Below are 18,108 nucleotides of genomic sequence, written 5' to 3'. Positions count from 1 at the left end.
GGGAAGGTCTCGTTAAAACACGGGTTGAAAACAGAATCAAGCCTCGTGGGTGGCACCCCAGGCGCCAATCCTGGAAGCCAGAGGGCAGACGCACGGGTGTCCGGAAACCTGCGTGCTCAAAGGCTGAAACCAGCACCTCTCAAACGAATCCGCCAAGGAGGGGGCACGGCCATGGGGGGCAGGGGGTGGGGGCTCCTGCCCCCCGGACCGCTTCAGCCCAAACGACACAAGTCTCACTTACCTTCTAGGACACTCTCAGCAAAAGGAGAAACCAACGCAGGCGGGGTGGGGGTGGGGCGGGGGCGGGGCGAGGTGGGGGTGGGAGCGGGGCGGGAGCGGGAGCGGGGGTGGGGGCGGGGCGGAGCTGGGCGGGGGCGGGGCGGAGCTGGGCGGGGCGGAGCTGGGCGGGGGCGGGGCGGAGCTGGGCGGGGGCGGGGCGGGAGCGGGAGCGGGGGTGGGGGCGTGGCGGAGCTGGGCGGGGCGGAGCGGGGCGGAGCGGGGCGGGGGCGGGGCGGCGCGCCCACCTTGCTCTTCTCCTGCTGCAGCTCAATCTGGATCTCGGTGAGCTTGGCCCGCAGGTCCTCGTTGGCGGCCTGCAGCGCGGCGAGGACCTCCGCCTTGTCCCCCTTGCTCCGGCCGCCTGCGCCCTTTTTGGACATGGTGAGGGCGGCCCGAGGGGCAGCCGCGCGTTCGGGCCGGTCGCTCGCCTGCGGCCGCTCTACATCTTCTCACTCAGCTGAGGGAAAGCGCACTGTGAGCAGACTACACGGGGCCTGGGGCCCAGGGGCAGGGTGGGCGGGGATGCACCTGCGGGCCCGCGTCTGTGGCCGGACTGTGCAGCACGTCACAGACCGCGGGGGCCGCGTGCCTCCGCCCGCACCCCGATGGTCCATCGCAGGGGCCGCCTGCCCTCCGCCCGACCCCCGATGGGCCTCCTCTCTGTGGAAGCACATTTCCCCCTCCTCTCGGGTAACCGGCGATCAGTACATGTTTATTCTTGGCCCCTTTGTAGTAAGACTCTGGGACCAAAGTTAGGGCCCAGCTTCTCACAGGGTGTGTGGTAGACGGATGGCAGGAGCGGGTTTGAAACACGAGCTTCTCTGACACTACCGGAGTGGCGGCCGGGACCCCTGGGGCCCATGAACCAGCTCGGAAGGGGTCGCACCCTCAGCCCAGGAGACCGAGCGGCCTCAGCGGGCGCGCGGGCACTCTGGACCCCTCGGGCACCAGGCCCCACCCTGGCTTGTTCACCCGTCACCCAGCCTGGATGCCTGAACCCACTGGCCCAGGCCTGGGGCTGCCCCCGCTCCCCTCGTGTCCCAGCGCCTAGCATCCGGTGTGAGACTGGGAGAGTCCACTAGCTTTGCCTGGATTAAAAGGCGAAGGGGTTCCAGGTCCTGCCCCGCTCGCTGCCTGGGTCCCCCATGCCAGTCTCCTCGCCTGCAGACACACAAAAGAGTCCCCAGGCATCCCCAGGGCCTCCAGGCTGTGCTTAGACACCCACCCGGTGCACTGCTGAGGCTCTTCCAGGCCAGGTCTGGGAGCCCTGCAGGACCATGGGTTCCTACTGGCCTGGAGCTCCGGGTGGGGGGCTCGGCCTTCTATGAGCAGGGACCTGGCCCCACGCTTGCCCTGCAGCGTCCCCAGGTCCAGCGTCTCCTGGACCAAGACGCAGACGCCTGGCCACACCCCTAGGACCCCTGTGACCATCCCTGGTATGTTCTCTGCAACTGCCTTCAAGCAACGGCAACCAGACCACCTCCCCGGCCCCAAAAACCCCCGCGGCCGTGTGTCCGCCTCAGATCACAGGGAATTCCGAGCCCCTGTGACACTCGCCGGCTGCCGTCCGCCCCAGAGAGCACTTCCTCAATGTTTTCTGAAAACTGGAGTGTTATGTTTTACTTATTTTAAAATGAAACTCCGCAGGCCTTTCCTGGACAGAGAGGCAGCCTCACCAGCCGTCTGGGAGGAGAGAAAGGGCAGGGTGAGCTGGGGGAGCCCGGGCGGTGCCCACACTGGGAGGCAGCGGCCCACCCACACACAGCCGGCCCCGCCCACCCAGCCGCTGGCTCGTCCAAACACATTCCCCCGCATTTCCCCCCGCAGGCTCACACGGACAGCACGGCTCAGGCTGCCTGGGGCCCCTGCTTGCCGCCTGGACCCCGGGGCGCTGAGCGGCCGCTACCCAGGCCCTGGCCTCCCGGCACCGAGAGCTTTCGTTCGATGCAGTAACAGGCCTCGAGCCCCTGCCCGGCAGTTCCCTAAAGGCGAGATCCTGCCTTTCTCCAGCATGCATTTGGGCACAAACAGTAAGTGTGCTGATGTCACTATTTATGGAAACGAGTGTGGACAGACGAACTCTCCCCAGAGCCCGCTGGGAGCGTGCGGGGTGTCCCACCCGCCCACACCCGGGGCAGGGACTCCAGGGCCCTGCCTGACCCCCGGGGCGTGCCCTAAGGGGCGTTTGACAGGATGATTCCCGGGGAGCAGCTTGGGGGGGGTCTCCCCTTCCCCACGCCGCGCTTGCATTGAGCGCATGCGCGTTGAGCCTTTGGCTGGAGCGCCGCCCCCGGCTCCGCCCACATCCAAGGAGACAGCGCCCACGCCAGTGACACGGAGACTGCTAGTGCCCCGGGGCCCCGGGGCCCCTGGCCCATGTCACGTGCTTCTCTGCACCCGCGGCCTGGCGCACATACACCCACACCCGGTGAAGTGCCAGCTGCCGCGGTCGCCTCGTCTCCCGGACGCCGTCACCCTCTTACGTCCTTCCTGTCACCCGGGAGATGGACGGGGCGGGTGGAGGGCAGACAGAGGCTTTGGGAGCGCGAGGTCTCACTGGGCGCCGCAGAGCCTCCCCCTAGGGTATACCAGGGGCTCTGGACCCCACGCGGCAACATGGATGGTGCCCGGGGCTGCGGCGCACTCTCTGCAGAGCCCCGAGCTTGGCCAGTGGGGCTCAGGCTTGAGCAGGACCCCAGGGGCGCCTGCTGGATGGGGCCCTCGGGACCGCTCCCGGGGTTGCCCGAGTCAGTGCGGGGTCTGGAGCCAGCGGGGTCGGCCCCTCCGCTCTCCCTGAGGGTCTCCTGTGGTCGAGACCCTCCGGCCCGCCTCTGAAGCCCAAGCTGCCCATCCCGGACGGCCCCTCACGGATCCTGCAGGGACGGCAGGGCACAGACCCCGGTGGTGAGTGGTCGGGGTGGAGGAGGGGCGCAGCAGCAGCTTGAGACCTGCGGTTCAGGGGCGCCCCGCCCCCCCCACCTGCCTACCTCTCCCCCCCCCACCTGCCCACCCTCGGACCCGCTCTCCCAGCACCCACCCCTTCTCCTGTGCAGCCCTGCACTCGCCTTCCTAGCTTGACCCCCTCCAGCTGGCCTCACTAAGGGCCCAGCGCAGGGCAGGCCCTCAGTCTCCCGCGGCCCCCTGGGAGCAGGGCTGGGTCGGAGCGGCCCTCGCCAGGTGCATGGAACCGTCCCTCTGCGTGGAGCCACCGCCCACACCGTCTGAACCTCAATGCAGAACAGACCCAGAGTCAGAGTCAAGCCTTGGGCTGCCTGTTCATGAGGCTCGAGGCCAGGGGGTTGAGGTGCTGGTGGGAGGGGGCGGGGTGACTCTGACCGCGGGCCATGGGGCGTGACCCGGAGGCAGCCCCGTGCTGAGGACGCACGTGAGCACCTCGGCGCGTGGTTCGCGCGTGGTCAGAGCCTGCCTCGTGGTGCCGGCACCTGGATCATGAGGTTGGATCAGATCCTCCGCAGCTGGCGTGTCCAGGAAGCCCAGGGTGCAGGAGGAGAGCAGGCATCTTGCCAGGTCCTCTCACTCTCCCCGCTCCAGACCAGCACCCACATGAGGCCCCGGCCAACCATGTGCACCCCGCTTTGGTTGGAAGTCCTTAAATGATCAGGTCGATAGTGCAGTCTGCCCACCCCCATCTCAGGGTCTCTGTGAAAGTGAAGTTGCTGGGTGGTGTCCAACTCTTTGTGTCCCCATGGACTGTAGCCTACCAGGCTCTTCCATCCATGGGATTTTCCAGGCAAGAATACTGGAGTGGGTTGCCATTTCCTTCTCCAGGAGATCTTCCCGACCCAGGGATTGATCCCGGGTCTCCTGCATTGTAGGCAGACGCTTTACCATCTGAGCCGCTAGGGAAGTCTCAGGGTCTCCGAGGAGGTAATAAATCAAGCAGAAGAGCGCCCCTTGGGTCTCTCTGAGTGAGTTGTTTTGTGTTCGGAGGGTTTAAAACGAGAGACAGCTCACGGCCCAGGGCGTGTTGGCGCCGCGGTTTGGTCACCTTGGAGGCCGGTCTGTACACCTCACCCCACCTCTGTCCTGCAGGCCTCCGTCCAGCTTTCTCCACGTAGAGCCCATGGGCTGGTGCGCCGCCCCCAGCGAGCAGGTAGAAGGAAACCACCAACACACAGGCGTCACCAGGGTGATGCCCCAGCAAGGGGTGAGTGAGCAGGGTCACAAAGAGGCTTCGACCTTGCAGAGCCGGTCACGTTGGCATGGATGCTCTCTGGGTTAAGAGGCTGACCCAAGGCCAGCAAAGGCTGCGTTTGATGCTTCTGGTCTGGGCAGTTCTGTGCAAATCCAAGGCCATGACAGGGGCGGGGGGGGATGCTCCCTGTCATATCCCACAGGGACCCCCTAAGTACAGGCCATCCGACAAACGCCCGGAGGAGGGGGAAGGTCCAGCCGTGACAGAGGTGGCCAGTCATGCGGGCTGTAGGCTGCGGGGAGCTCAGACCTGGGTGGCGGTGGTTCCAAGGTGCCTCCCTCCACACCCCTCCCACCCCGACTTCAGACATGCTAGTTCCGGAGCATGGTCTTTCAGCAAACTCACAGCACGGAGCATCTGCACTGAGGGACACACGTCCTACTGGACAAGACCCGGAAGCCGTCAGGGCTGGCGCACTCCTGTGGCAAGGCCCTCACTGGTATCGGCAAGACTAGCTGCAAATCCAATGAAACGTGTGCGGAACGGGCTCGTTTGACTGCGCTCGGCTGACTCGACCCTTAGAATAACATGCAGTGTTTTCATGAGTCTCTGGAGAGAGATTAGAATTCTTGAGGGTTTGGGCTGTGACCTCTATTTCTAACCATGGCGTTCTCAAAGAAGTCACATGTGTGCTGATATTGTGCACACCCCATCAGAAGTAGAGTTTGAAGAAAATTGGGTGGTGGCCTTTGACAGGAAGGAAGGAAAGGGAACTTTCCAGTTCACTCCCTGGGTTCTGGCGAGAGCGGCCGTGGAGAGCAGGAGGAGCTGGGCGCGGCCCACCTGGCCGGGAGGGCAGGGCTGCACACAGCCGGGTGGTCCCCTTTCCCTGTCCACCTGCCAGGCACATGACCTCCCAGAGGTTTCTAGGAGGTTGTTCTCAAGTCCCCAAAGCATGAGTCTCACCAAGTAAAGCCTATAAGCAGGGAGGAAGAAGGCCCAGGGGTCCACCCAGCGGGTAGAGACACTGCTCCTGGTCATCAGCAAGTAGGGGATCCAGCTCTGGGGGAGGAGCTCTGGGGAGGAGCCCCCCTCACCCCAAATGCCCCTGGTGGAGCCTGAGGTCACAGGAGAGAAAGGGCCAGACGGGGCTCCGGACGGGCAACCACCGGCCCAGTGAGACGGTCAGTCCACCTGAGCCCGAAAGCGGGGCTTCTCCAGTGTGGGACATCCCCCCATGGTGACCGCCACACCAGACAGCGAAAGTCCTCTGATGGAGAAGACGCCGTCCTTCTCACAACGCCCGAGGTTCTCATCAGCAAGACCTCTGCCCTGACTTCAACACACTTGTATTTTGATCCATCAAGTTGGCTGTGACTCATCACTCCTAGTCTACAGAAGTGAATCTACCCCACCGTCCCTTTGTGTTGAAAGTAGACGTGTGTGATTCAGGCTGCAGCTCTGACTCACCTGTGAGTGAGTTAAAGGCTGAGCTTTCCTAGCGGTGCTGTGACTTATTCCTAAATAAACTTCGAGATGAGTGTCGATTCAGATGCAGCCTTGTGAGCTGATACAGACAGCCTGTGTACTCCCGTGCAGTTCCCACAGGGGAAGCATCTTGAGACACTAGGAATCGTTAACTAAGGCGCTGGCTTCTGGAACGTCAGCAAAGAGACCATCGTATCTCCATCTCCGCCCCCACCTTTATCCCTGCCTCAGCCCCTGGCAACCACAAATCTGCTGTCCATTTCTGTAACCTTGTCATTTCAAGAATGTTATAGAAATGAGATCATATAGCACAGGACCTTTTGGAGTCAGCATTCTTCACTCAGTGTAATTCTGGAGCTCCATCCAAGTTGTGTGCGCAGAGTTCACATTCATCCGTGTTGGCCGCTGCGGCTGTAATACTCACAGTGTGGACACATTATCCCCTCAGCCACTGAGGGACAGCTGGTTGGTTATTACAGATCATGCTGCTATAAATGTTCATGCCCAGGTTGTTGTGTGAACCTAAGTCTTCATTTCTCTGACACAGATGCCTAGAAGTGCAATTTCCGTCAGACCCAGTTGAACGTGTAAGGGCAAACCGCTTTGCAGAGAGGCCGCGCCATGTGACCGTCCACCACCAGCGTGTGAGGCATCCGGTTTCCCAGCATCCTTGCCACATTTAGTGTTGCTGCTGCTTTTTATTTTAGCCATTCTGATAAGTGGTATCTCATTGTGGTTTTGTTTCCTTTAACCTACTTTTTAAACTGAAGTATAGTTGATTTACAGTGTTGTGTTAATTTCTGCTGTAAGCAAAGTGACTCAGTTATATACATATATACATTCTTTTTCATCTTCTTTTCCATTATGGTTTATCACAGGATATTGAATGCAGTTCACTGTGCTCTACACTAGGACCTTGTTATTTATCCATTCTACATGGAAGAGTTTGCGTTTGAAATCCCGGACTCCCAGCCTGTCCCTCCTCTCCGCCCCCTTGGCAACGACCAGCTTTTTCTCGCTGTTTGTGAGTCTGTTTCTGCTTCTTAGATAAGTTGATTTACCCCATATTTTATATTGAGATAAAGAGATATCATATAAGAGATATCACGTTGCTTTTTGTCTTTTTCTAACTTGCTTCATTTACTATGATAATCTCTCAGTCCATCTGTTTGCTGCAAATGGCATGATTTCCTCCTGTTTTACGGTTGAGTAATATTCCATTGTATATATGTACCACATCTTCTTTATCTGTTCATCTGCTGATGGGCACTTAGGTAGATCCCACGTGTTGACTGTTGTGAATAGTCCTGCTATGAACACTGGGGTGCATGTGTCTTTTGGATTATAGTTTTGTCCAGATGTACATCCAGGAGTGGGATTGTTGGATCATATGGTAATTCTATTTTTAGCTTTCTGATGAATCTCCATACTGTTTTCCACTGTGGCTGTGCTAATTTACATCCCCCCGACAGTGTAGGAGAGTTGCCTTTTTTCCACACTCTCTTTAGTATTTATTGTTTGTAGACTTTGATGACGGCCATTCTAATCAGTGTGAGGTGATACCTCACTGTAGTTTTGATTTGCTTTTCCCTAATAATTAGTGATATTGAGCATCTTTTCATGTGCCTATTGGCCATCTGTATGTCTTAGAGGAAATGTCCATTTAAGTCTTCTGCCCATAGTTTGGTTGGGTTGTTTATTTTTTGCTGTTTTGTAGAGTTGTATGTGCTGTTTGATATTTTGGAAATTAAGCTCTTGTTCGTTGTGTTGTTTGCAAATATTTCCTCTGTTTATGGTTTCTTTTGCTATGCAAAAGCTTGTAAGTTTGATTAGTTCGCACTAGTTTATTTTTGTTTTTATTTCCACTGCCTTGGGAGATTGACCTAGGAAAACTTTGGTACGATTTATATCTCGCTGTGGCTTTAAGCATTTCCCTCATCACCACTGGTAACCATTGTCACGCATTTGTCTGCCATCTGTGCGTCCCCAGCAAGCTGTCTGCTGCTGGCCCTCCGGCCAGAGAGGCCGGGCTTTCCTTGGGGCCGCTTCTGTCTGTGCCCGTGCGTCCATCTGACTTGCTGGCCTCTTCAACTCCAACCCTGGGAGAAAACCCAGGGAGCTCACCGCTGTGTCTTCCTGGGTCTTAAGGTCCCTAGTTGCCCTACATTCTTCACCCCACCTTTCAGTCTGTTTCTGTTTGTTTTAGACCAGAGTCCAGAGATTTTATTGTACTAATGGGAGGAACAGGGATAAGTATGTCTGCTCTGTCTTCTGGAGGCAGAAGGCCACAACTTTTTGATCACAGAAAAAAAATCTTAGACTTGTATTTACTACTATTTCAGTTAGAATTCAAATCATAAGCATGGTTTAAAATTTGCTAGCTCAAGTCTCAGGATCAAAGAGAGACACTATACTAAATGATGGTAAGGAATCCCCTGCAGGTCCAGGGGTTAGGACTCCCTGGTTTCACTGCCAAGGGCCCAGGTTCAATCCCTGGTTGGAGGACTAAGATCCTGCAAACCATGTACCGAGATGCCAAATTTAAAGGAATAAATAAATGATGGCAGACACCACCCACCTGTTTGAGCAAAGGGTCCCCAGCCCCGCCCTTGAGTGAGCGGCTCCGGGAGACGCATGCTGTGTGGCCACCCTGACTCAGTCCTGGGAGGACGCCCCTCCGGAGACACAGGGGCTGCAGCAGCTATGCCTTTGCAAGGTGAACCACTGAGCCTCCTCGGGTCAGTGCGGGAGTTTTGCAAAGAACAGACCTGGCTTTATGCGCAGCTCTGCTTCTGCCAAACCTGTCACCCGGCCAGTCAGCGTTTAAAAATGGAGACATCTTACAACCAGATTTCCAAGAAAGACTCTCGGGATCACCATCCAAAGCCCTGGTTGTTCAGATGAGGAAACCTGGCCTGGAGGGGGCGTGTCCCCTGAGGAGGGCCGGCTCCAGGCCTGCCCCCACCCATGGCAGGCAGCACCACGTGGCCTGGTGGGGTCCCTTGGGGGCTTGTGACCGAAGGCAACAGGAGAGACCCCAGAAGGGTGACTTCTGGACTGAGCCAAACTGGCCAAGCCTGAAAGTCACTCCGTGTTTCTGACTCGGGAAGCTCAAAGGGATGCCTCAAAAGCAACAAACTCTTCCAGAGTGACTCAACGGTGCCCAGAACGATGCTCAAATACATTTAAAGGAATACAAAGAATTCAGCCCAACAATATAAAATCACAGTGTCTGGCATTCAATCAAACATTTCCAGACCCGCAAAGAAGTAGGGAAATGGGATTCCTAATGAGAGGAGAAGAACCCCAATAAAGAGAAAAGCAGGCGCAAGGCACACGTGAGAATTAGCAGACCAGGACGTCAGAGCCGCCAGAACTCAAAAAACCACAATTTCCACAACGTAGGGGAAACAGCAGCCTGTCAAGAAGAGACATAAAATAAATTCCAAAGACCCACATCAATAATATAGAGATTAAAATACCATGTCTGAGACAAGAAAATACAGTGTGTGGTATTAACAACAGAATTACCCATCCCAAAGGAAAGGTTCATAAACTTCAAACATAGCAACAAAAGTTATCCAAACAAGAACAATGATTTGAAGCCCACTGTCATTTGTTTCAAAAATATGTCAACAGCCTCTTCTTTAGTAAAATCTTGACATTATTCCTCTTCCCTTTGAAATTCTACCAACCACACAGAATAAGGTTATATATTACCCCCAAAAGGATGCTTTGTTTTTGATTGAAGACCTTCCATTGATCACCCTATCACATCTCTACAGGACAAGAAAATGTATGTAAATGGAAATTTACAGTTTTTACTGTGACCTTCAGTGCTGAGGTTATAAAAATGTCTTCCAGGTTGAGTTATCATTACAATTATCATTGCTCTATAACTGGTTCAAATAGTACAAATATATTACAGATTCTGATAAATTATTAAGAAGTAAAATTGTATGAGAAATGCATCTCTGAATAAGCTGAGGGGGGCTGGCGGTCTGAGTGCTTTAGTTAAAGCTTCCTCTCCTCCCTGGGTCTGCGGGGTCTGCCTTGCTTTGAAGGGGGCTGGGAGGTGAGGCGGGGGCTGTGGGCAGCCCCCCACCCCGGAAAGCCTTCTAAGTGTGCACAGTTGGTGCAAGGGTCACTGCTCGAAGACCACCGAACCCGCCGCTGCACAGCCAAACCGGCGGGCCTGCAGGCATCACGGATGCATCACAGCACCCAGGCCTGCCGGGGACCTCTGTCCTGACCCCACCCTGGGCGCTGATCCTGGACTGCCGGGAGCCGTTATGGGGGGGTCCCGCCCGTGACGAGGTCATGAAGAAAATACCGGGCAGGCAAGGCCGTCCGGGACTCCATCCATGACGAGGTCACGGGGAAAGAACCTGACAGGCAAGGCCGTCTAGGATAAGGGACCCTCCAGGTTGGCCTCGGCCTCTACCCCACCCTGTATCCTCCCCCCTTTTCTGCTGTTGGTCTTGTTCGCCCTGCTGCGGATTCTTGTGTTGCCTGCCGAGAGCGCTCCTGCTCCTCTTTCACCGAATGAGGACCAACTTAAAAGCTAATTAATAAATCTCCTAGACGCTGGTACCCTATGAAGGGGCCAGGGATGAAGGAAATGCTTCCATTCAAACATTTTGCTGGCATTCTGGCTTGTTTGATAAATATGTGCTCTCATTGCACAAAATGCTCATGATTGTTCTAAACATCCTAAGCATAGTATGCTAACAAAAGAAACTATTAAGCATAGGCCCCTTCTCGGGGTGAAAAGAGCTCCACAAATATGATAGCCACAAATGTGCCTAGAAAATACTTTAGATAGATATTAGCTGGCAACTTCTTGCAGGTAATTAACTTTTGGACTAAGAGCCTGTTTTGTGCCATATCTGCTGTCTTTGCAATCCTTTGCATTTCTGTTCTGTAAAAATGTAATCCTACCTAGTTCCCATGGAGATGACACCTAATAGAAAGAAAAACCGTCTCTTTAGTCTAAATCACGCAGTTTTACTAAGCAGGAAACACCCAGCCTCATGAATGGCCAGACAAGTGAAAAAGATCACACGGTTCAGAAAGAGGCCCCATGTTACGTCTACGGATAGAATACATCATGTTCACCAGCAAGGGGAGAGGACCATTCACGAGCACTGGGGTGATCAGCCAGCCGATCGTGAATGAGAAATAAAGCTGTGGAACCCTGCCTTTCTGACATGAAATTCTAAATGGATTAAGAGAATTAAGGGCAAAAAAATCAAATCATAAAAACTATTGGGGAGATGCAGAAAGGAGCATTTCTGAAGTCTCCGGAGACAGGACTTTTTAGGCTTAGGGGATAAAAGGAACCCACAGGAGGCAAGATCAATAGATTCCACTATAATCTAAAAACAAGTGGAAACATCGTTTACAGTAAATACAACAAACCTCGTGTTTTTACTATATTAGGAGATTGTGGAACTCAACAGTAACACTAAGATCTCACCAGATAAATAGATAACTATCAAAAGACATAATTTGCAAAAAAGGAAAAGTGATTTTTAAAACATAGGAGAAAATTGCCTCTGCTTAAGATGTGGAAAGTCGTCAGAAAATGTCCCTTCTGTCCTGAAACATGACAAAGAGCCACATGATCTGCCAAATCACGTGTTTCTTGGGCCCAGGAAGAGTCAGGTCCCAAGAGAAGCAAAGGGCCGGCCCCAGGGGCCCCGGGCGCCTGAGCTGGCTCACCACGGGCAGGGCTCAGGGGAAGGACTCGGCCCCAACTGCAGCTCGGCTCTGCGGCCTGGACGGGGCAGCACACCAGCCCGGGGTCGCTGGCCCCAGATGTGAGGCAGGCGGAGGGAGGACGGAGGCTGGAGAGGCCGCCCCACCCCCAGCCCCTTCTCACAGGCGCAGTGAACGCCTCGGCCACTGGGAGAAGACCAGCAGACCCTCCTGTCCTCGAGGAGACCCCGCTTCCCCCTGCCCGGGCAGGAGGAGAAGACCCTACCCCGGGGAGGGAGACGGAGGCCCTGGGGCTCGGGACCCTGCAGGGACGCGAGCAGAGCTGGGGACTGGGGAAGGGGCGGGAAGGCTGAGAAGAACCCACTGAGTCCAGGCACGCGGGCCTCGGCTCCTCAGGCTGGACCAGAAGAACGAGACCCCGCCCCCAGACAAGCCTGCGCGGGTACAGCAACGGCAGCCCAGGGCTGGGCCCGGAGCCCCGCTTCAGAGCGAGACCCTTCCAGGAGGCCGGTGGGCACAGCTCCAGACAGCAAGGGCGGAGCAGGGACACACAGTGACTCCCCTCCCGGCCCCACGCTGCCCGGCAGCGCGAGGCCTCCCGGCTGGAGGGTAACACCCCCCGACCCACTGCCCTGCTGCCGGGGTCCCTCAAACCCACCTCCAACCCCCGGAGGCAGGTGCCCGTTTCTGGCATACATGTTCCCTAAGGCTCCACTCTTCCACAGACAATGCCTGACATTCAAAAGGGAATTATGAGATCAGAAAAAAGCAAGGAAAACCATCCATTGTCGACAAACACAGCAATCAGAACTAGATTCAGAGATGCTCCGCTGTCGCAACTACCAGACAGAAAACTTGGGAATCAGATGAAACAGTTACAATATTTATACACTTAAAGCCCCAAGACACTCATGAGAGGAAGTTAAAGATCTAAATGGAGAGACACACTGTTCCTGGAGCACAAAACTTAATATTGTTATGTTAATTTCCCCAAAGTTGAAATAGACGTCAAATGCAACCTCAAAATTCCAGTGAACTTTGTTTTGTAAAAACTGAAAAGCTGTTTCTAAAACAGATATGGAAAAAGCAAATGATCTAAATTTGCAGTTTGGGAAAATCTAACAGGTAATTTTGGAAAATAACAGATTTGGAGTTGGGAATCAACACCAGGACTTTCAGCTTACAATAAAATTATAGTGATACATGCATAATATATGACGTCATATTTGTGTATATGTCATATGCTCAGTTATGTCCAACTCCTTGCAACCTTTTGGACTGTAGCCCGAGAGGCTCCTCTGTCCATGGGGTTCTCCAGGCAGGAACACTGGAGTGGGCTGCCATGCCCTCCTCCAGGGGACTTTCCTCACCCAGGGATAAAACCCGAGTCTCTTGTGTCTCCTTCACTGGCAGGCAGGTTCTTTACCACTAGCCACCTGGAGGCCCCATATAGGTGTATATGTACGCATATAATATTAAATGATGTGATGTGTAAGCAACGTATGATGCAAAGACACACAGATCATGGAGCAGAACCGAGAAAGAGCCCCATGTATTATCTGGCCAATTAGTGTTTGACAAAAGGTACGAGAAAATTCAGTGGAGAAAAGACAGCCTTTTGAACAAATGGTGCTAGAGCAGTTATGCATCTATATGCCAAAAACAAACAAAAAAGGAAAAAAACCACACAACCCCACAGCTCAACTCATGTTTGGAAACCTAGTAGAAATAAATCGTGGAACTAATGTGAAACTAAAACTATAGAATTTCCAGATGAAAATAGATAAAAATTTCCATGAATCTTGGATTAGAAAAAAACATTCTTAGCAAAAAAAGCACAAATATCATATAAGGAAATATTGACAAATTAGACTTCATAAAAATGTAAAATTTGTCTTTGAAAGGTATGGTTAAGAAAATGAAAAGATAAGCCAAGGCCGGGAGAACATATTTACAAAATACACAAATCTGATAAAGGTCTTGTCTTCAGAATATATATATATTTTACATTTCAAAATTCATTAAAAAGAAGACAAATAATCCAATTTAAAAACTAGCAAATGACTTTAAACACCTGTCACCAAAGCGTTTCCCTGCTAGCTCAGTTAAGAATCTGCCTGCAATGCAGGGGACCCAGGGTAGATTCCTGGGTCGGGAAGATCCCCTGGAGAAGGGACAGGCTGCCCTCTCCAGTATTCTTGGGCTTCCCTTGTGGCTGCTGGTGAACAATCCTCCTGCAGTGCGGGAGACCTGGGTTCGATCCCTGGGTTGGGGAGATCCCCTGAAGAAAGGAAAGGCTGCTCACTCCAGTTTTCTGGCCTGGAGAAGTCCATGGACTGTATAGTCCATGGGGTCGCAAAGAGTCAGACACGACTGAACGACTTTCACTTTCACTTTTCACTTTCTCCAAAGGAGTGAACAGACAGCAAATAAGCAAACGAGAAGACGGGGCCTCCCCTCCTCAGGGACTGGCAGGTGAGGGCCAGCACCGCACTCCCGGCCCCGTGGAGCCGCGGGTGAGGGAGCCGGGGCCGCCCACAGGTGCTGGCGGGCGTGCACGAGCGCTCAGCCGCTCTGGGCTCTGCAGCTGGGTCAGACGGGCAGGGACCACCCCACCCTGCGTCCCGCTGGGCCTGGCTCCACGGACACCCGTGTGAGAGTCTCGGGGAGCACTTGCCTCGTGGAGCAGCCGCAGCAGTGGGCTCGGCGGAGCCCCCAGACTCCAGCCCACCCCCGGGCCCCACATCTGCTAACCGCCACCGGAAGGTCCTTCTGGGTTTGCCTCTGTCCCGCCCTGAGACCACAGCAGGGCACAGTCAAGGCTGCTGTTTAGTAAAACCCTGAGACACGTGTATCAGCTGCCGCGCTGGGGCCTGCCCGCAGACGAACCTCACACCGAATGTGTGAGACCCTGACAAACGTCCCTTGTTGCTTTAGGAATAGTGCATCGCTTCCTGCACACAGTCCATCTCCAAAAGACGTAGGAGCCACAGAAAGGTCAGTCTGGGGGACCTCGGTGTGGACACGATGGGTTCCAAGGTCCTTCCTGTTCCCAGCCGCCCCGTTATCCAAGACGACACGGGGCCGGGTGACGTCCAGCAGTGGACGGCGGGGGGCCTGGGGAAAGTCTTCTGGGGGCGCTGCCCAGCCTCCTCCCAGGCCCCGTCCCCGCAGCCCTGCCACTGCTGGACTCGCACAGAGCTCTCCACATGCAGGAAGACCCAGGCGGCTCTTCGGAGCCAAAGCCACGGTGGGCCAACCCAGCACCCGCTGGCAGAGTCCCGGCAGAGGGCAGAGACACCCGACCCGGGGGCCACGCTCAGCCAGCAGGGAGCCAGGGCACAGCTCAACGTCAGAGCCGCCGGCCGCGGAGCACGGGGTCCCTGGGACCCACAGGGTCTCTTGGCCTTGAACCTTCAGGACCTTCCGGTCGAGTCCCAGCCCCTAGGCCCCCAGGGACAGTCCCAGCGTGGAATGCCTTCCCGCCCCAGGCATGGGCCTGGCTTCCCTCTGAGGCCAGGCTGCCATCGACTGCATCCTTGGCCCCATGCTCGGTGCCCCAGTGTGGCCCCCACGACCCTCCCCCACGCGAGGTGGCCTCCTCCTGCGGCGTCAAAGGGACAAGCGCCAGCCCGGCACCAAGGGCCTGGGGCGGATGGTGCAGGCCAGCCCTGGGCCCGGGCTCTGGAGCTCTGCTCGCCGTGGGCTGGGGACCCCAGCCAGGGCCTCTGAGCCAGGAACTGCGCCCGCCAGGCTCGGGTAGGAAGACAGGGTGACACCCTCCAAATGGCATCCTGTCGCTGTGACCCGAGTCCCGGGTTTTGCAGTCCCTCACTGAGGAGGGCTGCTTCAGGGGCTGACTGGAGAATGAACATCAGCACCTACTCTACGTCCAGCTCGATCGCCTGGAAGCCAAGGAGCAGTGCTGTGTGCTCAGTCACTCCAGTCGTGTCCGACTCCTCGCGACCCCAAGGACTGTAGCCCGCCAGGCTCCTCTGTCCATGGGATTCTCCAGGCAGGAATACCAGAGTGGGTTACCATGCCCTCCTCCAGGGGACCTTCCGGACCCAGGAATTGAACGTGTGTCTCTAACGTCTCCTGCATTGGCAGGAGGGTTCTTTACCACCAGCATCACCTGGGAAGTCTAAAGAGCAGCGAAAACCCGCAAGAGGTGGGACCGCCCTGAACGGACCCCCACAGTCCGTTCAGTGCCAAGGGCACGTGCGGGTACTCCGCTGTCTCAGGGCAGGGGTCCCTGGTCTGCGGCTGACGCGGAGCTCTTCCTATGCCCTCCCTCCCGCCCCCACCAGCTCACCAGCCACAGGGCTGCGCCCTGTGGTCCCACGTTGTCAGGTAAGGGCTCCAGGTGGTGGGTCTGCCCAGCACCCAGTCTGACATGTGCAGCATTTGCATTTCATAAGCGAGCCCTCGCATCCTCCCAGAGCCGAGGACGGACGGCTTGGACACACCTGCGCCAGCCCACATGGCCCTTGGCCTCTACCAGGCAGGTGCGACCTACTTTCTGAGACCCCAGGGCAGCTCAGAGGCTGACCCTGGGTCGGTGGTGCCATCAAGATGAACTGAAGTCTCGCCGTGGCCGGCTTTGCTCTGCCGTGCTGCTCCCCGCCAGAACTCAGGGAGCACTGGAACAGCCGGGCAAAGGCCCAGAGCCGCCGCAAGCATCCTCAAATCTGCACCTCAGACCTGGGCTTTGAACCAATGGCAGAGTCAAAGGCAACAGTGTTTGCAGCTGCAGTCCACATACACAGCTTCACAGCGAGCCCACTCACAATCCAACACGTGTCAGAATCATTTATGTTTGGCCTGTGACGGTCTTTCCACCAAGCCCGACCAGCTCCACTCAACTGCTGACGTTCTCTTCTCTGGAGAGACCGAGACACGCGCAACAACACCCACTTCTTTCAAGGAAAAGTGCTGGAAATCAGGTGATAAGCTGCTGTCACCCCCAAACACTTTGAGTCCCTTGCAGGAGAGAGGATGTCAATGGACAGACTGTGATTCTTGATTAAGTTTTAAAGAGAAGACCCCATCCCTCCACAAGGCAGACAGATGGTGAGGAGGGAGCCATAAACATGCCTGTTATTAAAAAAAAAAACCTGGCCCACGAGTCCCCCTCAGGCCATCCCACCCCCAGGACGAGGGAGCCGGGTGCTCGCCACACCCAGCACGGAGCCACACAGCCAGCCCCCACCCCAACCCCCACAGCTGCCGGGAGACGGCTCCAGCTCTGAGCAGGGATCCCACAGCCCAGAGCCCAGGAGGAGCAGCCGGCGCCCTGGACCCAGGGCTCCCCCAGATGCCGCAGGAGCAGAGGGCGGGTGGGGCCCACGTCCTCTGATGCCCCTCGCACACGTAAGGGGACTTACCTGCCCCCTGCGCCCCGTGAACTTTGCAGCTACACCCGTGTGCACGCTGAACACAGGAGCCAGCTCACACGGGGAAACCCGTGCAGAAAGCCCTCAGCCCCAGCTGAACACGGCAGAGCCCCCGCAGCGCTCAAGGCGAAGCAGTTACACCGGCGCCCCTCCGGCCCGCGGCCTCTCCCCTCCGGTCCGCGGCCTCTCCTCCACCTTCCTCTGACCCCGGGACGCTCTGGCGGCGCCTGTGCAATCAGCTCCCCAGCTTCTGTGACTCAGCAAAGCGCTAGGCTCCTCTTTTCAGATGGAATTTACCACGCGATGACTACATCCAGGGGGAGGGACCAGCTCCCTCGTTTCTAAGCAGGATCGCGAGCTCTTCGAGCAGCTCCGAGATGCTCCAGGCAGACGGCCGCTCCATTCAGAGGCAGCGGGGAGGACGCGGTGGGGGGCGGCTTCTCTGTTTGCGCAGCAGGAACCCTAGACTCGGCGGGTCTGGCCACATCCTCCCGGGAACAGACGGTGACGCCGGACAGCTCCTGCCACAGTGCTCCCCTCCGCGTCCAGCGCTCCAGGACAGCGCCCAGCCCCCTTAGCTTTAGAGAACCCCGGTAGGCTCCAGGCAGCAGTAAGGTCAGTAATATGAATGGAGAAGGAAACGGCACCCGCTCCACTGTTCTTGCCGGGGAAATCCCACAGACGGAGGGGCCTGGAAGGGCTACAGTCCACGGGGTCACGAGAGGCAGACACAACTTAACAACTAAACAGTAACAACTCGATATGAATGAACTTCCAGTTTGAGGGTGTTCATGCTGAGGTGACAGGAGGGATTAGTATCCGTTAAGCTCTGAAGAATGAAAACAGAGACGAATCCAATGCCGCCGGGCCCACCCATGCAGCGGATGAGCACATGAGCGTGCCCTCTGTCAGCCTGGCCGCGTTCCATCACGGACTGGCGGAAGCGAAGTGGTGCTCCAGAACAGGCAGGGCCTCAGGGCTCTCCCGAGCTTCAGGGCACTTGGAGTCCAGCTGCTCTGGCTGATCAAGGAGACAGGACTGGGCTGCCGGGGGCCTCACACGTTGCCC

At 56.3% G+C, this 18,108-nt stretch overlaps 1 protein-coding gene and 1 long non-coding RNA gene across 43 annotated transcripts in view; one reads left to right on the top strand and one right to left on the bottom strand.

Moving 5' to 3' along the window:
- The window catches only part of JAKMIP3 (Janus kinase and microtubule interacting protein 3), a 91,137-nt gene that overhangs the window by 51,766 nt on the left and 21,263 nt on the right, over positions 1-18,108 (bottom strand). For 39 of the 41 annotated variants that reach the window (XM_070470455.1, XM_070470451.1, XM_070470465.1 and 36 more), the window contains exon 2: positions 525-736. In XM_070470455.1, coding sequence (XP_070326556.1) covers positions 525-659 — 135 coding nt within the window. In that variant the 5' untranslated portion in view covers positions 660-736. Of the gene's footprint in view, positions 1-524; positions 737-17,031; positions 17,644-18,108 lie in introns of those variants that run through there. The other 2 variants (XM_070470452.1, XM_070470454.1) reach the window with 2 other exon arrangements.
- Positions 733-10,959, top strand: LOC110136839 (uncharacterized). Of its 2 annotated transcripts, XR_011488683.1 has the most exons (4): positions 733-1,984; positions 2,107-4,447; positions 4,802-6,567; positions 6,802-10,959. It is a non-coding gene; the product is annotated as an uncharacterized lncRNA (long non-coding RNA). The 2 variants fall into 2 exon arrangements; XR_011488682.1 differs by having other exon boundaries at positions 6,471-10,959.

The sequence above is a fragment of the Odocoileus virginianus genome, chromosome 7 (genome assembly GCF_023699985.2).
Source record: "Odocoileus virginianus isolate 20LAN1187 ecotype Illinois chromosome 7, Ovbor_1.2, whole genome shotgun sequence".
Classification (NCBI taxonomy): domain Eukaryota; kingdom Metazoa; phylum Chordata; class Mammalia; order Artiodactyla; family Cervidae; genus Odocoileus; species Odocoileus virginianus.
The sequence above is the reverse complement of the archived record's forward strand: the minus strand, read 5'-3'. Positions and strand labels throughout refer to the sequence as shown.